The sequence below is a fragment of the Taurulus bubalis genome, assembly GCF_910589615.1.
Source record: "Taurulus bubalis genome assembly, chromosome: 14".
Taxonomy (NCBI): Eukaryota; Metazoa; Chordata; class Actinopteri; order Perciformes; family Cottidae; genus Taurulus; species Taurulus bubalis.
The window spans coordinates 8,662,665-8,687,567 of record NC_136602.1 but is presented as its reverse complement, the minus strand read 5'-3'; the positions used below and the strand labels follow the sequence as shown (position 1 = coordinate 8,687,567).

The 24,903-nt window shown below is 39.5% G+C and overlaps 1 protein-coding gene across 1 annotated transcript in view; it reads right to left on the bottom strand.

Moving 5' to 3' along the window:
- Positions 1-6,839: 6,839 nt before the first annotated feature.
- The window catches only part of grid1a (glutamate receptor, ionotropic, delta 1a), a gene marked incomplete at both ends in the record, with an annotated part of 203,544 nt that continues 185,480 nt past the window's right edge, over positions 6,840-24,903 (bottom strand). Inside the window, 7 exons of the mRNA XM_079229673.1 lie at positions 6,840-7,277; positions 10,857-11,097; positions 13,560-13,726; positions 15,625-15,820; positions 20,532-20,666; positions 23,087-23,421; positions 24,008-24,205. Coding sequence (XP_079085799.1) covers positions 6,840-7,277; positions 10,857-11,097; positions 13,560-13,726; positions 15,625-15,820; positions 20,532-20,666; positions 23,087-23,421; positions 24,008-24,205 — 1,710 coding nt within the window. The remainder of the gene's footprint in view (positions 7,278-10,856; positions 11,098-13,559; positions 13,727-15,624; positions 15,821-20,531; positions 20,667-23,086; positions 23,422-24,007; positions 24,206-24,903) is intronic.

Here is a 24,903-nt window from a genome sequence, read left to right as displayed (position 1 = left end):
CTGACATGAATGTAGCTAATTAACTCAATATATATATATATATATATATATATATATATATGTGTATATATATATATATATATATATATATATGTGTATATATATATATATATATATGTGTATATATATATATATATATATATATATATATATATATATATATGTATGTATGTATGTATATATATATATATATATATATATATATATATATATATGTGTGTGTGTGTGTGTAAAGATAAGTTAAAGTCATTATATTAATGATTTTGTTTTCCTCAAGTGTCCTGATGTAACATTGGTTTCACATTTATGTATTTAATTGGCTTTACCTCAGTATCTCTCTCTTAGAGCTTATATAAGACATGTGGTGAGAGGATGGAAACGGACCTCATATAACCATCAGGAAAAATAAATAAAAATGAATAGTTCTTGACACCCATAGACCTGAACATATAAGGTAAATGCTACACATAAAGCACATGCTAAAATGTGCCATTTAAGCTCCCATAAACTATAATGTGCATACAACTTTAAGAGATAGATCTAAAGTCACAGTTGTTTCACAACATGACTGAAACTAAACATAATTAATTTTGGGCGCTTTTCTTGGAGTTTGAACATTTTCAAAGTCAGATTTTTCTCATAGCTGCTGTCAAAAGCTCTGGTATAAATTGAGCTTGTTTTAACATAATTGGAGTAGTACTTAACATGTTGTGGCTAAAACTGTAGTATTGTGACTGACAGACCATATTGTCTGCATCTTCCATCCATCTGTATATTATTCTTTTTACTTTACGTTTATTTTTGAATTTCACAAAATAACACTGCCTTTCTCTATTTTTGTCAACATTATTGAGTACATGTACATTTTGTTTCATAACCTTTATTGGAATAGTCAATGGACAAAACCAACAGGGAGACTAAGTGTCAGAATTTAGTATTACTTGAATCAAAATGTGAAGACAGTTGCAGGATTTTTTGTTTTTGTTCTGAGCACTGTTAATCAAATCTGATCCAACTACACCCACGCAGTTTTGATGGTGCAGATTAGCTGAGCCTTTGAGTCTTTGAGGGGAACTTTAACTTTAACCGCTGCATATCAAGTCGTGAAATTGTTTTGCACAACAGTGGAGGTCTACGACTCAGAACATAAGCGACAGGATTTGGATACACAGGCAGTACTCGTTAGCAGGATACATGCATTGTTTATTCTGCTCTATTCAGAGGATTTGTTGGCAATAATAAAAGATAAAAAATAATGCCAGCAATATCCTTAAACCTTTCTGCTCTGAACATCTAATGCTGCTTATTGCTGTTTACTGGCCAGCAGCAGCAAACAGCAGCCTTAATCGAAATGCTATCTGATTTGGGTTGATTCATGGACACTAGTTATATCTGCTTACTATACACAGGGAATTTGTCAGCCATTTTCTATTTTGTAATATAAATTGTAGGTTGATAGCTACAATTCGTTTCACTCTGCTCCCACTTGGGGAATATTTGTCTTACTATACTGGGAGATGGCCTTCTAACCAGGCCGAGAGGAAGTTTTTATAATGCAGATATTATGCATCAGTCTAATATATTTGCCTTAATAGAACAGGGCAATCTCCCACATTTAGGTACCACATTTGAGAAAAAAAACATCAACTCTAACGCAAAGAAAGGTTTTTCAAAGTTTGGATATTTTCTGCAGTTAGATTGAAGCAACAACTACTGTTGGTGGACCACCAAGTAGTTTAATAAGAACTGAAATACATAATGTACCAGTAAAGCACTTATACAGCTTTACTCATGATATAACACAGTGTAACACCTGAACTCTCACAACATAGGCCCTTTTGCTTCATGAAAAATTAACAAAAGTAAGCAACGGCCAGGAATGAAGTACAGTTTGCTTTGGCCCGTGTCTAAAGCAATAGGTTTAGGCTTCTTTCAGTCCCAAAGGTGTACAGCATACTGTACAGATGAAGTCGTATTCTATTCCATCATCACATTGCGGTTAGTTTTTTGTCTTATTCAGGAAACTGTTGACTAATTTATTTCAGTCGTGAGTGTAGTCAGAGATTTTTCAGTCGAGACTAAAATAAGTCTCCTGCCATACAGTTTAGACCAGACCAGCACCATCATAAGGTCATTTTATTTGGCACAATACTTTGGTTCATGACCAAATACCTGCAAACTGCTGACAACCACAGCTAACACACTTGTACTAATTGGTGCAAATTAGCTGACTTAAGCCTGCTAACGTCTTGGGCTGGAGGCTAAAATCAGATGGTGATCATGGTAGACATATTTCCTAAACACCAGCTTGTTGGTATTCTTATTGCTCTATCACAGAGCTGCTACTCTATAATGGCTGTAGACGGTGGAGCAGTGTGTGATAGAAATGCTTTTATTTATTACAGAAAAGACAAATCCTCGGTCGCACATTTAAAAGCTTCCAACATGTCTTTTTCCATTTGTCATGATGCGTCCACGAGAGTTGTTTCTGCGCCTTGTGTGGACGTTGCACAGTAACCTCTGTCTGCGTTAGTGTCTCCTCTCCACAACCTCTGAGTGAGGGTAGATGTTTGATGGGCCCTCGTGTTGAATTATTGCTGTTACTGTTTATAAAAAAAGAAAACTGCTGGCAGCAGCTATAGCCTAGCTGTTTCCCTTTCTTTCCAGTTGTTATGCTGAGCTAAAATAGCTTAGCTGTTTCCCTTTCTTTCCAGTTGTTATGCTGAGCTAAAATAGCCTAGCTGTTTCCCTTTCTTTCCAGTCGTTATGCTGAGCTAAATTAGCCGGCTGCTGGCTGTAGCGTCACATGTACCTTACAGACATGATATCAATCCTCATATCTAGCTAATCTAACTCTCGTCTAAGGCAGCAATTAAGCAAATTTCTCAAAATGACGAACTGTTCCTTTTAAGATATGTAGTGGAGTCAATTTGTTTCCTAATTAATGCTCCCCATCTGCTATTCTGGTACTTTAAAGAGTGAATTATTGAGTTGTCTATAGATGGCTAAGTAGGTACCAGATGGACCATAAAAAACACTCAAGAAAGATGCAGCCTTGAAGAGAGGATGAGACGACTTTTCAAATGATTCAATGGTATAAAATCATGACGTGTGTATTGTTGGTCATCATGACTTATGTTGTGTACATTGTGTTTGTATGCTTTTCTTTTTAGGATCAAGGAAAGCTGACAGTTTCAGAATGTAGTATTTGGAATAAGAACTGCCTAAGTCAATGTCGTCGTAATTTAAAGTGTTGGGGTTAAAAAAGGCTAGGAGGCAAGAAAGCGCTGCATGCGGTTAAAGGTGTGATGATCCAATGAATGGATAATGAAAGCTGCAGAGGCAGTCTGGACAGACGGTCAGTGATCTCCCCACAGGGAGAATATACGATATTTTAGAGCAGATTGCCTCACACTGCCCACACATGCTAATTATACAGACTGTCCATGTGAGTCATGTATGGCACAAATGTATAATTGCAAAGACTTAATATGCTATGTGAAAAACTGCTGGAGATATGAGATTTAAAATGTTCTTTCATGCACAGTACATTATATATATATATATATTTTTTTTTTTAAACATTTAAGATACCCATGTATTGCATTTATTCTGCGTTACACAATGTTTGAAAATGGACTTGTGTTTTATCACAACATCTTCAATAATCTTTTCAGATAAAAGTAATCTCAGTAGCTCTGATTTTCTTTTCTTTAATGCAAAATGATGCTGAGCTTCTGTATGTTCTGCATTTGGGGGTGAGGTGCAAAAGGCCATGTCATAAGATGAGTCATAAAGTGGTGGCAGTGGGCAAAAACAAGAAGTACGTCCTTGACAGGACTCGGCCCAGCACTCACAACAAGGTGACCTTTTGAGCACAGCCATGGAGACTTTACAGCGTCCCTCAGCACCACGTCAAAGACTGGCAGGCAGGACCACCGGACGGGGAAGGTGACGGGGGCAAATCCACAATCTCACCACTCATACGGGCGCAGACAGATCTCCTAACTCAAGTACTCTGAAGTGCATGCACACGCACAAACTTGAGGGAAGCAATTTTAAAGTCCTTTGAAGTTTTCAACTTTAGGGGCACAGTGCAGTCAAGTGAAGCCACCTTCGTTATTACTTGGAAACGCAAACAAGCACTCTCCGACCATTGCATGAACCCTGCCAGCTGCCATACCGGTCAACACGGTCGGCGGCGTTTGCTGTGAAGGATCGGGCCCTTGCTGCTTCAGTTCTGACCTCTCCAGGAACTTTCTTTGGTTTCACCTGGGAAAACTCTTTGGCTTTAGGTGAAAATGAGCAGATGATAATTCCATGTGTATCAGCGCAGGAACACGTTTGTCTACTACACCCTCGCCAGGCCTGCAGCGCGGGTCAGCGGCTCGCATCACCGTACCAAAGCAGAAGCGCTGCTGACTCATCGAGTCATAGTAGCGTTGATGATGGAGATGATAATAGCAACACCTCTTTTATTTTCATCAGTGGTGACAAAGTGCAAACTTGTTAAATCTGTAACAATCTCCTCTTACCTTACAACTACAATATGCAGCTCTGAAACACTGGTGACAGCAAACGTCTTCAGCAGATTTCTTCAACTTCAAAATTGTTTCAGCAGTACATGGCTCAGGGACAAGGTCTAGAAAAGGTGGCTGTATTGCTACTAACACAATGGAAGCTTTTTGGGATACTATATGACTCTTAACCATCCATTATTCTAATATCTAAAATATCGAGTTGGTATTTTAGCTTTACAGGGGGAAAAACTTTCTACAGACTAAACGCAATCAAAATTGATGGTCTCGAACATTTTCATTAAGCGTGTTGTAAAAGTTTAGTTGCTATGTTAATGGCTTCCATGCCGTGCAGGTCTTTCTCTGAGACCTTCCTGCATTCCTCTAAGTGATTTTAATGAGCTGTTCTGCTAGTTGCAGTAAAGTCCATTTAATTGATTTTCTGTTTCTCTGGTTGTTATATAATTGATAAAACTGGACAAATGTATTCCTTAGTGGCCTTCATCCAGTGACAGTTTGACTAATTTTGCAAGTAGATCAAAACTAAGTGTTGAACACCTGGTAGACAGATGGGCATGTGTCAATCATGGACATTCGCCATCTGTGTGTGCTCACTGTTGACCGTGAAAAGAAATCCATTTAATATACATTAACCAGAAAGATAGTCGAAAATACAATATTTTTCTCAATAAAAAAATGTAAATATATTTTCAATATGTCTTTAAAGAAAACGCCCTTTTCTTGGTCGGGGTCTTAGGTTGCACTTGCAAGAAGTTTGATTGATTCGTTGTTTTCTCCAGTGGCAGCTTATAAGATTTGAGCTAAAGATCTTGTGGTTTGTTAACATGCATCAGCAGTTAGCTCTGTGTGCACAACAGGCAGCAGGTGAGGGAACGCAACAGGAGAGAAGGCAGGAATGTTTTGTTTTTCTCCAGACCATTGCTCTTGTGGAGCAAAATGCAACTTGAGATGTTGCACCGCAAATAAAGCCATTAACGCTTTGTGTGGAACAGACCTACTCAAGTCATACACTAGTGTACAAAGTCTTAGAGACTCCATAGTCGAAGCCACGCAAGCAAACCTAATTACTCGTTTCAACCTTGACAAAGGCAGCGCATACTAGATTCACTCCTTCTGTTTTTTACCTTTCACAATAAAAGCCCTAATCATATACACTGCATAACTCATCCAGAATTTTGATGTCATAGAAAACTCAAAATAGCTCACAGTAGTTTAGGCTATACCACAATTTACCTCAGACTGCCTGGGCAGACGCTTCTTTGGATCAATAAGACAATGATAGTTGGTTCACTGAGAGTGTAAATCCATTCACACCCTTTATTGAAAATGTGTCACAAGAATTGCTTTGCTGCAGGTATATATGATAGAATTTTGATGCAAAATATTCACAGGCAAGTATTCAGCATTTTTGTGTTGTTTATTCTCCCCGGAGTGTAAAGGTCTAAAACTGATACCCAAAAGGTTTTTTAGAACAGTGTCATTTACAGTAAACATGTGTTCTTGTAATAAGCATGTCTAGACAAAAATAAACGGCTAAATGTAGAAAATGCAATGAGCTGGTGATGAGAAAAAAAACGTATCGTCATGCAATTGTTGCTTTGCAAACAGTATTTTGCAAATCCAAGGGTTTCCCCATAATATCAAAACAATCTCTTTTTTTAATAAAGCTTAAACAAAAATAATATGCCTTATTTCAGGCTTTCATTTCCCTTATGAAGACCATTTTATCAGCGACCCCATAGTCACAAATACACACAGACAGCATGGCACCGATATTCCAAATATGTTTTCAAGCACACGTCTCAGTTTTTTGTATTATACTTTTATTTTTTTTCATATGAAACAAATCAATTCTTTCAATATCTTTTGAAGTGTGAATGACTTTTCTTTTCTTTTTTAGCATGAATTCTCACAGTACATTCAGTTAATGTTGATCTGAAAGAAAACATCTTTGAACTTGGCACTTAGAAAACAACCACAAAGAATTGTCACCTTTATTGATTTAGAACAAAATTTACAAAGCCATTCAAACAGTCATTTTTTTAATACTTTTATGTTTTTTAAACTCAACTGTTGAGAATATTCAAAATACTCTTTTTAATGTTGCTTCTTTCTCTCTTTGTACTTACAAATATGTACATTAAAGACAATGTCTTGTCACATGTCGTCCCACTGACTCTTCATCACTGGTAATAAAAAGCTTTTTTAAGTGTGTTATTTATATCTCTCTCACACGGTTAGCACTCTGTTTAGCTCACCACTATCTGTTTGCGCTCGAGTGTCTGTGAGTGTTCGGCGTGCTCAGATGGATGTCCCGTGGCTGGGCTCACTGGCTTCTGGGATGGGTCCTCTTGGCACTGGTTGGTAGGACATTGGCATGGGTGTCTTGACTGGGCTCTGCCGGAAGAGCCCCCCATTGGGTGCCCTGTGTTTGCAGCGGATAGAGGGCATGGTGGCACTGCTGAGGGGAAGGGGCAAGGTCCTCCTGCCAGTGGCGCCCAGTGTCCTTCCTGCCCCATGACCCTCCTGGAGGAAGGTGGTCACAGAGAGCCGCGGCGGCCCCCGATGACCTGGGTAGTCCCGAGCAGACAAGGCCTCTAGGGACTGGCTGGGCTGCATGTTGCCAATGTCCAGGGCAGAGATCTCGATAGACTGGCCTGGCAGCTGTTTGTGGGCCATGTCCTCGTCCAGGAGGCTGTTCAAACGATGGTGGACCTGTTCCAGGTTCACCTCTTTGTCCTAGAGATGGATGGAAAGAAAGGCAGAGCCATAGAGCGTGTGTGGAATAAAAGAGGCCAGGAGAAGGAGGTTTTAATTGAAGGGAGAGCATGAATGTAATTAAAGAGTGTGATAAAGAATGAAAGTGAAAATGAATGTGCAGTGAAAGAGATTAGGTGTTTTAAGGAAAGAATGGGACGGGGACAGAGTGTGAAAGGAGACAGAAAAAGACAGGTTACAATGGTTGTTTCAATATCACCATCATGACCAGTTTGCATGCAGTGCAGTCTACACATTTTTGCGCTCACATGAGTTTCAAGGGTGCTAAAATAACAGTCGGGTTAGGTTCAACTTTATTGAAGAAATCCACATATATTAATTAATTATATACTGGAAATTTTCAAGCAGCCCACATCAAGAGAGACATTATCTTTAAACACTAAATCTTGAATATTGGGTCGTAAAAGGTAATGTCTCCACTTCTGAAATGAACTTAAATGAAGATGTCTCTTCATGCAGAAGTGTTTAAATTTTCTCCACAATTAGGTGACCACACGTCCGCATTGGGCGACTCTTGCATGAAGAGCATCTGCTGTTAACAAGACAGGCTCCAATGGACACAACGATCCAATGGATCAGACTTTGTGACACGGTCAAATATAAAAGCAGTAGTTGACTAGCACTATCAAAATAATCTATTCCATTGTTTTTTTTAACACGGAGGGGAGGGAGGAGCCAAATACAAGGCAAATGATGTATCAGACACAAATTGGCTGCACCCTGCCCTCCACACAGCAATATTGTATTCCATCATCATGCACCCATTCAAGTCGAGCCACACTGAAGACGGACAAAACAAAAAAGCCAAACAACAGGAGAGACCATGGGGTGAGATGACAAATGAAGCAACAACAAACTACCCCAGCCGCATGCCCCGCCCCTTCACCCTGACGCAGCCAATGACCATCCAGTACAGTACGTCAGGCCTCTCCTGACCTGTGTCAAGAGCCTCGGCCTCCTCCCAGTCTCTCTCTCTGTCTGTCCATATGTGCCGCCTCCCTTCTGGTGAAGCGCTTGTTATGTCATTATATGTCAATGGACCAGAAACTCTTTCCAGACCGTAATCCTTTGTCACCTGCTGAAGAGCATAGACAACGATACATAACCAAAACGGTCCCATGTGAATCCGGACATTGACATATAATTGCAATGAATTACTACTTGGGTGATAAAAGCTATAGTTTAACATTTTGAGAAATACTCTTCTTGGCTTGCCTCTTGGGAATTATATGAAGAGATCTATACCACTCTCATGCCTGTGCGTTATGTATAGAGCTGTGAAGTGACAGGAGCAATTTCAGGCGACCCGGGTTCCAGTCCAATTATTTTCTTTAGAGATGATGTTAGTCAGCTGACAATTGGAGCGCTTTCTTGGCTAGCCATCTCCTGGCTGTAGCTGCTCATACAACAGACAGATATGTCTGAGAGTGGTATGAATTTGAGATATATCGATTAAAATGTTCTTTCCAACAACTTAAATTGACAGCAAGGAAGAATATTTGCAACCACCCCAAAATCAGTATAAACCTTGAACAATTCTAAATGTAATTCCTTTGCCCTTATTGTCATCTATAGTGGGTATTTTTTAGTATTACTAGCTGCTTAGAGCTAGTGTGAGGCAGTTTAAGAGGGCAAATATGTAACAATTAAATTGTACATGATTACTAGTGAAGACGTAAGGGTATAATTTGCCTTTGCCCAATATTCCTTTTTACTGAATATCGGTTGAATGCATCCAAATACAATCTCAGTTAATGTTGGCTGTTAAAATCCTTGCTGGCGGTAGAGAAGCCGGTCACTGTGATAACGCTGAGCTGCATGTGGCCGGTCATGGCTGATCAGCTGAGAATCGATCTGTGCGTCTTTGATAATAATCACCTCATCTAACCCCTGGCAAGAAAACAAAAAAGGCTATTCCCCAAAAGTCAAACTATTCCTTCAGATAGCTGCTGTATACCACTTTGAAGTAGGTTTTGTTTAAAAGGTTTAAAATTGTCATACTGTCCATATACTGTATGTTTGTGCTGTCATGGTGTGAGCAATGCTTGGTACAATTTAAAGTGATGCTCCACCCAAATCTTATGAATATCAAACACTTGTTCTGCACAGGCTTGAAAGTAAACATTTCAACAACAACAAAAGTTTAATTAAAACAGTGGTATAAAACTGAGAAAAGCTGCGCATTCTAACACAACAGCTTGAATCAAATAATTCTTGCTTCATAAAAGACTGAAGTTATTATTCTACATTAGGGTTGCAACTATTTTTTTTTTATGAATTATTAACCTCTTATTGACGTTTTTGATTGGTCTATTGAATATGTCAAGCTGATTAGTCTTTAATGTTAACATTGTCAGAGAAGTTGTTGCCAGATCATTTCCCCTCAACAAATCAGTTGTCTCTGATCTAATCTACTAAAACATTTTATAATCAATTACTTTTTACAACCTCATTTCAAGCCTATAGAGGGTGGGTGTTTGATGCTCAAGGATAAGATTTGGGCGGAAAATCGCTTGAAAACATGTCTACAAACACAATAATGGAGCATGTAACCATGAGATTATACTCAAACAACACATCTGATGTTCTATTAATAAGGAGACAGGGATGTTTGTCTCTTGTGAATCTCACATGACAGCCGTATGTGGTATTATTCAAGCGGCTGCACACAAAGACTGAAATAGGAATCAACAGCAGTAAGTCAAACTCAATGCGTCAAAAAACGGCATGGGTGGAGTTTGATTTACTGCGTCTTTTCAGGACTGGATCTTTAATGGGCATCCTCAGCCAGTGATTCTTATTTAAATGTTGGACTGTCAAGTCAAGAAGGTCAATGCTCAGATTCTTTGCTATCTGCTTTTGCTCACACTTTAGTTTAGGGATCCATGTCAAGCCTTAGTTGTCTGGACGCCTCATGCGGCCCAGTTGACAGCAGCGAGATGAAGTCAGAGCTCTAAAGCATTAAGACTTGAATGGATTAGCTAAAGAGAGCTATTGTACAACTGAAGCGCTTATCGTCTCAGAAGTACAATTTCAGTATGTGGTTTAGAATTTGCAATTCAACATGATGTACTGTTGTCACTTCAGCTGCGGTTTTCTCACATGAGCACCAGAGACTGTGGTTGTCCTTTTAGGCCCGAGTTTAGGCAATTAATGCTTTTATGTGTCAGTATGAGAGAATCACAGAGAGTGTGTTTGAGAGAGAAGCCTCAGAAGTCCCTAACAAAGCACGCCGACCTCTCTCCCAACATGAGAAGGAATGAGTAGATTGATCACATGATGTCTGGACTATCATCAGGGGCACACCTATTATAACTGGGTGTACTGCAGCTCTACTAAATCGGGGCTGGTGTCAGCGCCTGCTGGATCCATAAAGTAGAGTGTGGCAGTGGCATCTCTGGGCAGGACCGGGGGGCCCGGGGGTCTGGGTCTCGACCAGGGTCTTGGTGGGGCAGGCGGACTCGTGGTGGCCACCATGGACCGGTTCTGGGTTAGCAGGCTTGGGACTGGGCCCTGGCCCGATGAGATGTCAGTTGTCACCTCTTTGGGCTGCTCTCGCCGGCATTGGTTGCTGTTCCACCAGGTCTCCAGTGCAGCCACCAGGAGGGCCAACAGCAGCCCAGCCGCCAGAATGCAGAAGACGCCAGCAAAGCTGTGGAGACGAAGCGCCCGTCCCTCCGGCTGGGCGTCTGCGTGACTCTGCAGGTCACAGCGGCCTTTCCTCGGCCACCATTTCTGCTTCAGGATGTCAAGGTCACCTTTTTCCTGAAGCTCCAATATCCTGTAGAGAAGAAGCACAAGTAGTTATTTCACACTAGAGGGTGCACATTTATATCTAATGACAGTACACGGCACTGGACACATCTTACATCACATTATTATTATTATTGCATCGATTTAGGCATGTTGGGTGCTGGCTAATCAAATGACAAAGACAGTGGAGTAAAGTAGACTAAATAATTTCTTTGGAGAAACATGAAGGAAAATCAATATAACTGCTCTGCATGATATAATTACTTAATAATACTGTATTAATGCACTGCAATAGCATTGATTGTTAACCACCTAAAGACACATTGCGGAAAGAAGTGATACTGACTCATTCACAATTATAATACGGGTAGTTTAAATCAAGCATTCTGATTGGTTGAGAGTGAGTCAAGAGGTGTAGTTTATTCAGCCATAAAGTACTGTACAGCATGTTTACATTTAGAGCGTTCCATATCAGTGCGCACTTAAAAACAACAGGTAGATTTAAATTGCGCGACCGTTAGTTGTCATTTCAAACTTGACAGTTACCAAACATGTTTGTGTAAACTTTGATATTGTAACGTCCGCAGTAACGACCCGCAGACGTTGGTTTCCTTAACTTGCAAGTGTACTGCTTGAGTGTTCACAGTATTGCAATGGGGCTCTTCGCTAACAGTAGCGTTAGCTCAAACGGAACAGCTAACAAGCTCACTTAGCATCCCCCACACTAGCATAACGAACGACAACACAACGTCACTTCCTCCCTAAAATGAGATGAGGAATGAAAAGGGTTTGACCACAAAATCGTGATATTTTCTAGTGAGAGATAATTCCGTCGGTCATTTCCCGACGCGAGGCAAGTTCTCTAAACATCATGGAGGAGAAAAATGACGGAGAAAAGACGGACAGAAGCAGCGAGAGCACTTCTTTACATCGGTGGCTGCGTGTCATCCTCCACCTGCTTCCAACCGACCTGGTCATTAAATCACAGATTTACTGACCAGGCAGTCAGTTTTATAGTCCCGTATGTGCGTCCCGTACGTGTATGGCGGTTGCATAGCAACCGCCATACACGTACGGGACTATTTTCTCTGTTGCTGAAATGCGATACACAAGGTTTGGTGGCTACAACTATTTTGTGCTGAAAGGGAGCTTACTATTACTATGTATAAAGTCGCAGGTACCCGTATTATAAAAGCAATAAGGTACTCGAGGCAGTACTGTGTCTACAATAATGTACAGTTCAAGGGTTTGCTGCGCGTCGGGCCTAACAACTCCCTTGAACAGTACATTATTGCACGACACAGTACTGCCTCTCGTACCTTATTGCTTAATTGCGAACCAGAGCTCAATGACCAGTTTTATGTAAACAAGGCACAGAAAAGAAAAGTCTCAGCTTCAACATTAATTGGTTTCATATAAAATTGTATGAGATGATCAAATACTTTAGTCCACTCATTAGTTACTGTGCAGAGAGGAAAGGATGTTTGTTGTGGAGGAGAATGATGACGGCCGAGTTCAAACTGAGGCGAAACACTGAATCTGTCCCATCGGAGCGGTTAGCTTTCTGCAATGTCATTATTCAATCTCTTTCACAGTGACTGGCACATGTGTGTTTGAGCACAAGCTTGCACATTCATCCAAAGTCAAAGGAAGACAATGACTCAAAGCTTTGACATTTACACTCATGAAACCCTTTCAAATATTCACAGTGTCTGTCCATCAAGTCATGTATTTAAGATCTTTCACCGAGGCAGTTTTCAGGGTAATCCTGGGGCAATCCTCCTATTTTGGATGGTGTTAACGACGGATTTAGATCTTTTGTGTGCTACCTGGATCTAAAAATGTACTTCTATCAATCTTGTAAAACCGCACTAAAATTGTTTTCAGCAGCATATTTCTGCCTCGTTTCTGGGGAAAAACAGATTAACCAAAAACAATGGAATGAAAATATTAAATATGCACTTCTCAGTCTGTGTCTTCAAGAGAAACTGTGATGAGAAATGTGTACGTTCAATTGTACAGTATCTAGACATTAGTCAACATTGATAGAGAAACTAATGTTTGACAGTTTGGGTTATGTAATTCGTAGCTCAAGGCCACTTAGAGACACGGTAACATAGCAACAAATAGCTCATTTGGAAGCGAAAACTAAGGTAAACTCGCGTTCTTTTGGGAAATATCGACTTTTTGGTTCAACTTTGACCTCCCGTAGTTGTGTGCAATAAAGGATTATTACCACTCATTTATGGGTTTACCTCCAAATAAAGTTTTTAGAGATGTCTGTGTTTCCAAATCTCAACAATTATTAGATTATTAGATGTACAATGTTGTTAGAACCGATGGCCAGAACTACGGAAATATAACCCAGTTTTAATACACTGTGGTTTTCCTTGAATTAATTCAAATCATTTACAGGTTCAAAGATGCCAACATCAGGAAATATCAGGTGGTCCCATTACTGCTTTGTAACAAATATACCAACATACGTACTTCTGAGAGAAGAGGTCTCTGTAAGGACTGCCATGCTGCAGGGCCATGCCGTAGCCTCTGGTGCTCATGCTGCTGCCTGCTACAGTCAGGGTGCAGTCATCATCTGTCAGAGCAGCGTACTCTACCACCGCCATATCCCACAGAAAGGCATATGACTCTCGCTTTGCCTGGATAGTTAAACAAAAGAAGGACAAAGGATAAAAACATGGCAGATGTTTTAAAGCCGTGTGACACTAGATTAGCCGAGGAACCTCTACAACTATAGAATTGCACAAATAATTTTTTTTTAACTCTCCTTTAGCCATAAACCACGATTCTGAAGGAATCTACCTTAAAGTCCGGTGGAAAATGTTATTTTGCTGTTTAATGGTATAAAACGGCTTTTACATCTTACTGAAAGCTGTCCATTACTGACATTTCCCCTTTGTTGCCATGTCCCTACCCAGCATCATGTACAGTATAATTATCACACTGATTAGCAAAACATTGCATTTCTTTACACAGTTTATGAAAATAGTTGCATCCCTATCTATTTTCCAGCTTTGCATTCCTCTGCGTGTAGCATATTTTCAGAGACAATTATGTGCTGTAGCCTCAAGGCACACTGTGGAGAACAACCACAGCTGAAAATCTGTCTGAAATCCTTCCGCACTTTTTTTGTGTTTATTTTGTATGCATTTCTCTGGCTTTCTTCCCTGTAATGTCACTACATCCTACGTCTTCCAGAGTGAGGCTGTGCTCTCAACAAATACAGCTGAGCAGAGTTTTCACCTCACATCTCATTAGGACTGCACAGGGCTCTCAAGTTCACTCAGCTTTGATAAATAAACACATACCAGAGAAATCACATAACCAACAAACTATAAAACTGATGTCAGACTGCAGTAGTTTGTGGACTTAGAGAAGCACTGTAGTGATTCAGCTACAGACTAAAAGGGCTTCTTCTCACCAAATATGTTTCAAGTGGGATTTCAATCTGGGAATAGTAGGTTATAATTAATATATGTGTGATACAAACAAGCTTGACTATGCTGAATGCAATTAGCCGCTTAGATAATAAAGCACTTTGCGTATGTAAAAACACTAATCTGTTAAATGATGGATTATTTTTCAATCTGGTTTTTGTAAGTGTTTATTTATCTGTTAAACGAAGATAGAGAAAAATGAGAATGCTTGAAATATGAATTCCGTACCACAACATTTTTCGAGAACAATTGAAAACCCTCATAATTCAGAAGAATTAAAAGTACCACTTTACTCACATGCCGCCGTAAATCAGGAACAGTAATTATTTAACCAACTCACATTTTGTTCCTACCTGGCGGTGTGAAAGTAAAAAGCTACAGTTAATTAAGCATCAAGGCTGAGCATATGTTTTGCAGGATGCTGAAGATGTAATTACATTATGTTTTTAGATTCAGTGGCGGCTGGTGTAATTTTATTTTTGGTAGGGCCATGTTTTTTTTATGCAAAAAAAAGGTATTAAACACGCATTACTACTTTGCAGTTAAATATTTAACATTTATTCCAACACTTTGACATACTAAGGACATCTTATTAATACAATTTTATATCTATATATATATAATATTATATTAATACAATTAGGGCCTGCTAAGCCTTCTCTGCTGGCATAAACAGAATCCCAAAGTTTACATTTTTTATAAAAAAAAATTATAGTTAAAGGTTATAGCTATTTCATAATTGTATTGTTTTTCACAAATACACTACATGTATTATAATTATTTTGTGTACCGGTGCGCAGGTTAGACAGCAGGCGTACGTCCAAAACCACAGCCCGCCCTCTATTGGCCCACCGCCACTGTTTAGATTATATATTTAGGAGCATAATACAGTTTCTGGAGAACAAAGCTATCCTTTAATTGCTAGCCTGATTCATTTGAAATAATAGCTTCATGATTATTAATAAATGTATTGGTTTGTGTTTCAAATAACTAACACTTTAGAAACAACTGATTTGATTAAATCTAAGTCCAACAGCAGCAACATGAGTATAAAGTGTTCTGACAACATTTTATTAATGAATACCAAAATGAATATTCACCTTCTTGATTCCCTCTGATGGGCTGGGGACGGAGTTCTCAAAGGCGTTGTTCTTGTTAATGGTCTTCCAGAGCTCAGCAAATGTGCTGTCTTGCTCCAAAGGGTTGGTCCCTTTGGCCTGGAAATACTCGTACACAGCAGAGTCCCTGACCGTCCCGTAAACAAGGTCCACCTGCTTGGACAAGTCCTGGAACGACCTATAGTCAAGTTAGAAAGTTAGTTTAAATGATTTGATAAAAGACTGATTGGGAAAACTGGAAATAATTCTTTAAAAATCTAGATAAACATAATTGCATGACTAGCTGAAGGAATATGACTTTTGTGAAAACGGTTAAGCCCCCGCCACCCAGTCATGTTGCAGTTTATGTTAATTTCAGTCCAAATTGTAATCACTTTTTAAGCCTATTAGCATTTGTTTAAAATTAATAGCATATGAATTATTGAGTTATGGCCAACAATGGGTTTTGTGAGATCTTAGTGACCTTGACCTCAGACCACCGAAATCAAAGCAGTTCATTATTGAGTTAAAGTGGAAATGTATATCCAATTTGGAGAAAAAAAAATCCCTCTAAGCGTTCTTGAGATATCGTGTTTATGAGACGGGGACAGACAGACAACCCAAAAACATAATGCCTCTGGCCGTGACTATTGTATGGAAGCCCGTTTCCGCAACAAAAAATAAGAAGATGAAAAGTCATAATTATGAGATAAAAAGTCATAATAATGAGATAAAAAGTCATAATAATGAGATAAAAATTCATTATTATGAGATAAAAAGTCATAATTATGAGATAAAAAGTCATAATAATGAGATAAAAAGTCATAATTATGAGATAAAAAGTCATAATAATGAGATAGAAAGTCGAAATAATGAGATAAAAAGTCATAATTATGAGATAAAAAGTCATAATAATGAGATAGAAAGTCGAAATAATACTATTGCCTGCACGGAGGAATAAAAGTCATGGGCCTTAAAAATAAAAAAAAGCAGTGCAACGTACACTTCAATTTGCAATCAATACAGAGAGGTCCAACCGGCTCATTAGCTATAATGGCTGAACAAAGATTGAAATAAGCAAAATACCAACAGCATTATTGCTTCCTCTCTGCCATGCACAGCTACAGAGACACACGCTGGTAAAGAATATCATTTTCTTATGTGTGCACGGCACTAATTTCCTCTCAGGTGGTCTTGTTGGACTCAGGAGCTTGAATGACAGTTGGTCATGGTTATATTTAGCTTAAATAAATGCAAAATTAGCCATAGCAGTAGCAATTAAAGCAACATTCAAAACAAAAGGCTTCAGAAAAAGAGTTCACTTAAATAGCATTAATCCATGTAATATGCTGGAGGACAAAAAAAATAATGAAACTAATCGGACTCTTTTGCTCCCTCTCACACACATAATAGTCTAATACTGCAGTGAGCAAGGGAAGAAAAGCACAGTTTCACTCTGTCCCAAGGCGTAGGTGTTTTGTACAGAGAGCACAAACAAAAGAGAAAAAAAAGCCATACTGTATGGAAAGAAAATGTCTAATATGCAAATAATGGCTTCAGTAACCATACTTTTGTTGTTAATTGTTTACCACAATAAACCAACTTAATGTCTAGTGCACATGCACACGTTGAAACAGGCAAGGGCAATCATACATGCCCACACACTCAGTGGGAAGCATTTTAATTTGCTGCAAAAGGAGGTTAGTCCCTGAACATACTGTCGGTAGTAAACCAGTATCTGTGGAGGAGATGACTTATGGCAGAAAGAGAAAAAGTTTATTACAAGAAATTGAAATTAAATTAAAAGAACTGGACTGCACCCTTACCCTATTTGCCTTTTTAAGATTCAAGCCATATCTGTCACAATCTTTCCAAGGTTTGGACATTAGATAGCGGGGATGAAAGTTCCACTATTGCCAACTTGGAGTAATCTGAACTCTTTTGTGAGACACTTTGGCCACCAGGGACAATTAAAACTTAGGTTATCATCTTTATGAAATGAGTAATTACATTTATAGATGAGCTTGCCAAGTTAGAGCAAAGATAAAATGATAGCGCCTAAAACTAAACAGTGTGTGAACCCTCCCATACTTGGGTTCAGACAGCAAAGCTTTTCCACCTAAACCACATTCCACCAAGGCAGCAAGGAGCTGGTTTTGTGGGAATTGTGTAAACATTTTGGCAAGTACCTTTCCTTTCCCAAGCCAATGCACAGTCTGCTCATTTACATGCAATTAAGTAAAGAGTTTACGGTCTACTTTCTCCAGTGAACAGAGATAGGGGATTTGGGAAACCTGATTTCCCCAGGTAGATTTCCTCTCGGGAACGCTGATTGTCCTGCCATGTATATGGGAATCCATTTTGTAACCTGTTTTTTAAAACTACACATGTGCATGATGGAAGACTGCAGCCAGGGAAAGTAACAGCTGAGCAGCTGGATGAAAGGAGAGATAATTGCAGAGCCAATGCGTCCTTGTATTTAAACGGATTCCTACCTAATGTCCGAATAAAACTGAAACTAATAGAAAGTTGACTATTCTCACAAGCGCACACAGCTTATTTCACTACTACAGTTAAAATGGGTGAGGCATGCTATTAAAATAAGGTCAGGCATAAGGGAAACTGATACTGACTCGCTACATGTATACATGGATTTACTGTGTCTGGTTATTATTACAGTAATGTACGTAAACACGTTCTCCAACTACCCGCATAAACTGGTTACTTCCCCAAGACGATGGGAAAAGCAGCACATTTCCAATGTAAGTGTGTAAGACTGCACGATCTGTCCTCCAGTGGCGCCTTCAGAGGAAGTGAATTCTAGTTCTGATCGTAAATAAAGAAAAATATCCAGGTTGCCTCATGCCTGAGCTTCAATGTGTATCTGTGGAAGTAAAAGGGCTTCCAGAGTTTTCCACCCTCTGCTTTGTGGTAAATTGCAACTGTGTTTTGTTGTTTGATTAACATTGACTTCATAATAGGAAATCAATCATTGGTGTGTCAGACATGCCCCCTTGGATTGTGGGTAATGGTAAGATCCACGGTCTGTTTCAGGATCTTGCAACAACATCAAGTGTTAAGGTAGCAAACCACAAGCAACTATAAAAAGATTGGCCAATTTAAAAAAAATCCCATTTGTGAGGTTAGACCTGAAGTGCTCTGTTAGAAAAAGAAGCAACCCCTTCCCTACACTTCACTGCTGGGATGTGACCCCACACATACAAAGTTATTTTCTGGAGGAAAAATCCTCAGATCCTTCCAAAATGTTAACCAACCTGTTCCATACGTCCATTTTATTTTTTGTTAATCCTACTAGAACATTTAAGTCAGGGTCACGAAAGATTTTCCATAAATGTGTTCACTAGTTTTTTTACATTTTATATGCATTTAGCCCAGTATTCACTCACAAAGATGCTGTAATTGGGAAGTGGATCAGCAGAGTTAATTTGAATGCACTGCTGTAAGTAAGAGAAAGCAATGGATTACAAGTACACATCTTAGTTAGCAGTTTAAAATTGCAATGATTTGTTCTTCTTGCAATAGAGGAGAAGCTACACACAATATAGAATTATATACTTTTTTTCATTTTTAAGTGTATGCAAACACTTTGTATTGCCTTAAATATGTACAGATATTTTGAACAGTCAATTTAGATTAGCTCAGAGGTGAATCCCACACAGGCCTTGAGTTCTCTCTTCACAGGTGAGCTGTGAGCTGCTCAGTATTCACTCCCCTCCCTTACATGTCCACATGTGGCTGTTTGTTCAACAGAAGACGGACCCAGTGCAATCAACTGCCTCTCTCCCCATTCTTCAGGGAGAGACAGCATAGCAAATTGGATTCATTGACAAATAGCATTTGGACTGAAGACAGCAGGTCAGAAATGACAGAAAAGCAGATGGACCAAACACTAAATGCAGCTGATGAGAGATGCACCTGTATGGACATTAAAGCCAGCGCTCGTCCCTGATGTTAAACTATTGTAAAATATACTCTACACCTCAAGAACACCACACACTCTGTACAGCATATAGAGAAGCTCCTCTGTGTGTTTCCATTCAATAAAGACCTCACTACAGAAATAGTTCAAGAGATATATACATTCAAGGCTGATGCACGAAATTAAATTAAATGTATTTGTATGGCCGCGTATAATACATCACATATATATTATATAATAATATAAATAATATAATGCTTTTTTTTTTTACTGTGAGCATTTCAATGCATACTATGAGAAGGAAAAATAAAGTGTGTGAATGTGAAAAATTGGGCTGGCAAAATTTGCTGAACTTGTATGATAACAAAGCTGACCGTTGCTTTCACTGCCACCGGCTGCAGGTCATACCAGCCGTATCTAATTAACGTTGATGACAGACCAAATAAAAACCGTCTGACAATTGTCTGGTTCATGTGCTCCTGCAGCAGGTGTCTGTACCCAGCTAAAAAATAAATAAAAAAACATCACTCAGTAACTCTGTAGTTCAAATAACTTCAACAGAGTGAGAAGTCTTCTCTCTAGTGGATCACTTGATATCGATTTCAGAAGTCACAGTATTCCACTTTAAAAAATATGCCGTGTCAAATTCAGAAGGCTACAGCTGTTATTTCAATATGTCAGACACATATTTAATCAAGATTTAGGTAAATATGAATATAATGATATCAAAGGACTTTGATTGGGATTTGGGCCCAAAAACTATTTTAAAGTATGCACTATTCCCACTGTGAGAATAATAAAGAAATACATTACACACTGCAAGTGAATTTGACATTCATGGTAAAATACGACAGAGGACCTTGATTATTATACAGTACATGTGTACTTTAAAACACATGCAGCAGAGATAAATCAGTTCCTTTTTGTAGTTCCGTCAATGTGAGCATTAAGGTACAGTATTGCGCCTTACCGGACAGCATTGTCCATGCGTGACACTGTGAGGTAGGCAGCCAGGTTTGCTGTGTAGGACGAGCAGACGATGAGAGTGAAGAGCCACCAGCTGCCCATGACAATACGCAGAGCCACCGATCCCAGGATGGAGTCACTGCCTGTGGAGGAGCAGTTATAAACACATGAGTATAAAAACATCTTCTCATATCCCTGCTCTAGTCCGAATACAAAAACATAAAAAGCACTGCAGTCCCATTTATGTTTTGGTTATTTATATATCACGGGAAAAAAAGAGCTTTTAAAAAAATCTTAATACCTTAGGTTTCGAGTCGCTCGGATTATTTTGTGCATTTCAAACAAGCTTTTAAGAGATTGGTCAACTCTATGAGAAATCGTACATTACCATGTTTTGTGCGTGTCTGGCAAATAATATGATTTTTTTTTTCTTTAATGCATGTCTATAACAATGCTACTGAGTGACATGTTTCCAAAAACCCTGCTCCTTTCTCTAAGTTTGAAAATATTAATAAAATGTTTGCTTGTTAAAATGTTTAATGGTCGAGTGATAATTGGGCAGTCCTCTACCGAAATGCACATTTTACATGCCTTTTAAAGTACCAACCATTTTCTGTTAAATCTGCTGTATATTGTAATTTTTGAGCGTGTCACATTTGTATGAGTTTGTGACTAGAAGAGAAAAGCAGCGCTTGCTAGCTCCCTCATTACCACCACACTGAGCTGCTCTTGAGCAAGGCCCTTAAGCCCAACTGCTCCAGTGTAGCTGCTCAGTGGCCAGCAGATCACACAGTGGTTGTACTACACAGCTTCTGGGTGTGGAACTGAGTGAATTCAGGGTGTTCCTGAAAAAGAGAGCATTGCTCTCAGTGAGACTCCCTCCTGGATAAATAAAGGTGGAACAAAACACTGGAGCAGTTGACTGCATGCATCTGATGTGTTTCCATTACCTATTTTTCCAAGAAAGTACATTCAAAACCATCTAGTCTGCACTGTTACTTCCACACTTTTAGATTCTATTTCACATCCAGCCTGTTTTATCAAAGAGTGCAGTTTTCCGTTATATGTATTTTTCTTCCTGTCCTTTTAATGCTCTTTCCTTTGTGTCTTTAATCCTTTGTCCTTCCTTGTTTTCTTTGAGGAGAAGGTTCGTCACGTTAGCTTTTCTATATTCACTTTTTCTCTGTCAAAGCGACTTTCTCTCTCCAAATATCCAACAGCATTTGAGTTGCATGAGAAAAATGTCAGCACACATTCTAAATTTGAAGAGTAAAGACATAGAAATGTCATCGGAGAGATTCAGGAGTGTGAAATCTAATGAAAACATATTTGCCTGAAAGTGTCACAATCAACACAGCTGCGCCCTTAGGACAGTTTGGGGAAAAAACTGAAGGCCTTGTCAGATGCATAGCACTCCGGCATCAGTCATTTTGATTACATATGGCTTTGACGGATTTCGTAAGGTCATCGAGTGTGAAATATGCATCTTGAAACTTTACTGGATCCTTCTCTACTGCAACGGTCCACTGTGATGCAGTCTCTTAAATCTTTGAAATACATCTCTCTAAATCAGATTATTTCCTACCTCTAACCGACCTTCTTATGGAAGGAGAGAAGGGGAGTCCCTTTCTGAAAAAGGCGGCGAGGAAAGTCAGTGTGTCTGTGGGTGGATAGTTTAATCTGCATGAACATAGAACAAAACCCAGCCAAGTGTTGGCTTATCATTATGAAATCATTGGAGGGTTACGGTTGCCAAGTTTATGCTCTGAAAATGGCACACAATGCATCAGAAGTCAGATCCATATCAAAGCGACCGACGTCATCTCAAGAAAAAAAGCAATCCACTTGACTGAAACAGAAAGTGGCGACATGGAACTGAAGCCAGAAACGAAGAGGAGAAAAGAGAGGCAGAGAGAAGGGATGGAATATAGCTTCCCTTGAAATATAGTGGGTGCTGGGTTAAAAAAAGGCTCATAGGCAGTGTGCCAGACTTTGATAGATGCTGTTCAAGCTACAACATCAGCTGCTGGAGAAGTCATTTATCCAAACCGGACATACCTGGATCACCACCAGACCTAAAGATGGCATGTTCTGCTTGACAAGGGCACCTTTAGAAAATGCTATGGTGGGCGTTGTGCCTCAAACTGACTCACTACTGAATCAGCATTTGTTGTTTACTGACATCCACATGTGCATTTTCATTGATTGGATCCCTTTTATATTAATCTTCTCTCCTTAATCCCTTGAAGTATTTTTTGGTGTTTTTTTAGCTATTATTTTGCTTAGATTTAGGGTTGGATATTTAAGGCCTGCTTGGTTGGTGCTTAGTCTCCAAAGATGCATCCCTAAAGGTCAAGAGGAGGAAGGTTTAATTTCTTTCTCAACGACATTGACTTTATCAGTTAACACATCTTCAAACACAGAAGTGTTAACTAGTAAGAGGTTAGGATATGATTTGGTAGAATGAAAACCTGCCTAGTGTTGGCCCTTGTGCATATATAAAATACATATATTTGCATCTACTGTCCTTGCATGTCGTGTCGTCTTAAACTAGATCACCCACCTTGTTGAACAAAAGCCCCATAGACAATCCAGATGGCACTCTGAAGTGAAGTGGAGACAGAAGGTGGCGGGTGGCCTCCTGCATTGTTCTGGCAGCGCACTGCCTGGATGCGCCTGAGCAGGAAGATCATAATGCCCACCACAGGGATGGCTGCGGCAATGCACGCCCATACTGCCAAGTCAAATGGTGCCAGCAAAGAGAAAATGTTGATCTTTTCCTCCGACTTGCGCATCAGGATTCCCACTGAATAGTCCAGATAGCGTTTGCTGAAATCCACCACACTCTCCCGCTCCGGGGTGATGGTGATGGCTGATAGGGCCAAGTCGGCTCGCTGTAGAGGGAGAGACATATGTTTTTGTAACTTTATAGCATTTCATTTTAAAACAACATTATATGGTTAAGACTGCATGTTGTTAAACATTCATGGTAAATCTAGCATATTTGACTTTGAGGAGAATTGTTTTAACAACACTTGTGGAGGACTTAAAATACTCCTGAGACCCTGGGATCTTTGCTCTGTCTCCAAATATATCAAAGCTTCCTTTGATATTCCCTAACGGAAGGAACCAGTCCACATTTTCAATTTTGAAACCTTTATATCTATTATGGGGAGTTCAAATCCAATTATCATCATGACCCACAACCGCATTTGTCGAGGTCTCAAACTTTATCCGCCGTTCCAAAAAGCAGAAATCAGACCCAGTTCAATCAATCTGTGGTGTCCCCCACTGGAGAAGTGCAGATAAAGGCTGTTAGCCCATTAAATGTTTTTTCCCAAAATCTTTTCTTATTTCTGAGCCTTACAATTTGGATCCCATTTCAAAACAAGACCATGTGGCCTGAGTCCCAGAAAGAAAGAAAAGATTTGGACTGAAATCTGAAATTGATTGACTGAGATAAAAAGAAAATACACCAACCTTGCCAATCAGCTCTCCTATCATTCCATTCCAGGATCCATTGGGAAGTGCCGAGCCGTACTTCCCATCTCCGACTTGGTAGATGTCATACTTGAAGCCCAGGATCTTGGCCAGGCCATCCAAGACATCAATGGAGAAACCCTTGTATCTCTTGGGTTGGCCCAGAATATTCTCGGCCACCATCACAAAAGGCTCTTCCTGTTTGGATAATACATTACTGACAATGGTAATGCAGGGGAATGTGAACATATGAGGATTTTGTCTCTAAGCCCTCATTTTATCCTTGAAGTTTCGAAAAGAGTAGAGCATGTGCACTTAATCACAGGCACGTCATTTACCCAGATGCACTATAATCTCCTCTGGGCCAGATTGACGAGCGCAGCGAGGACACATTCAGTCATTTAAAGAACTTTGGGGTGACACCTTTTATGAAGAGATTCTATGGTGGTCTAAGTTAAACTTCATCATAATAAAATAGTTTCCTCAACAACTGTTGACCTGGAACACATGGCGCCATGGCAACTGCTATGGTTAATCAACGAGGAAATTGCAATTTTAAATTTATTGCACCCAACCATGGTTCTTCTTTATGGGTTGAAATTGTCAGGGCAGAATTAAATGGGTAAAGGAGGAGTAAAGAAAGCTGAAGAAGACGGGGGGAGAGGTGTTAAAGTGGGCAGGGGCAAATTACTTGATTAAGTGACACTGCCAGGGGAGAGCTGAGCAGAACTTATGTGAATAAATATGGTGCAGGTAAATCATGTGTGGAGAAGAGGGAGAATGGAGAGAAGGGGAGGGAAGTGACTTGCGCTGCTAGAATTCATGAAGTTAGGTGAAGAAAAAACTGCTGCCATGTAGGATTGTTTTTAACGGCCTGCACTTGCTTCACAAAACAA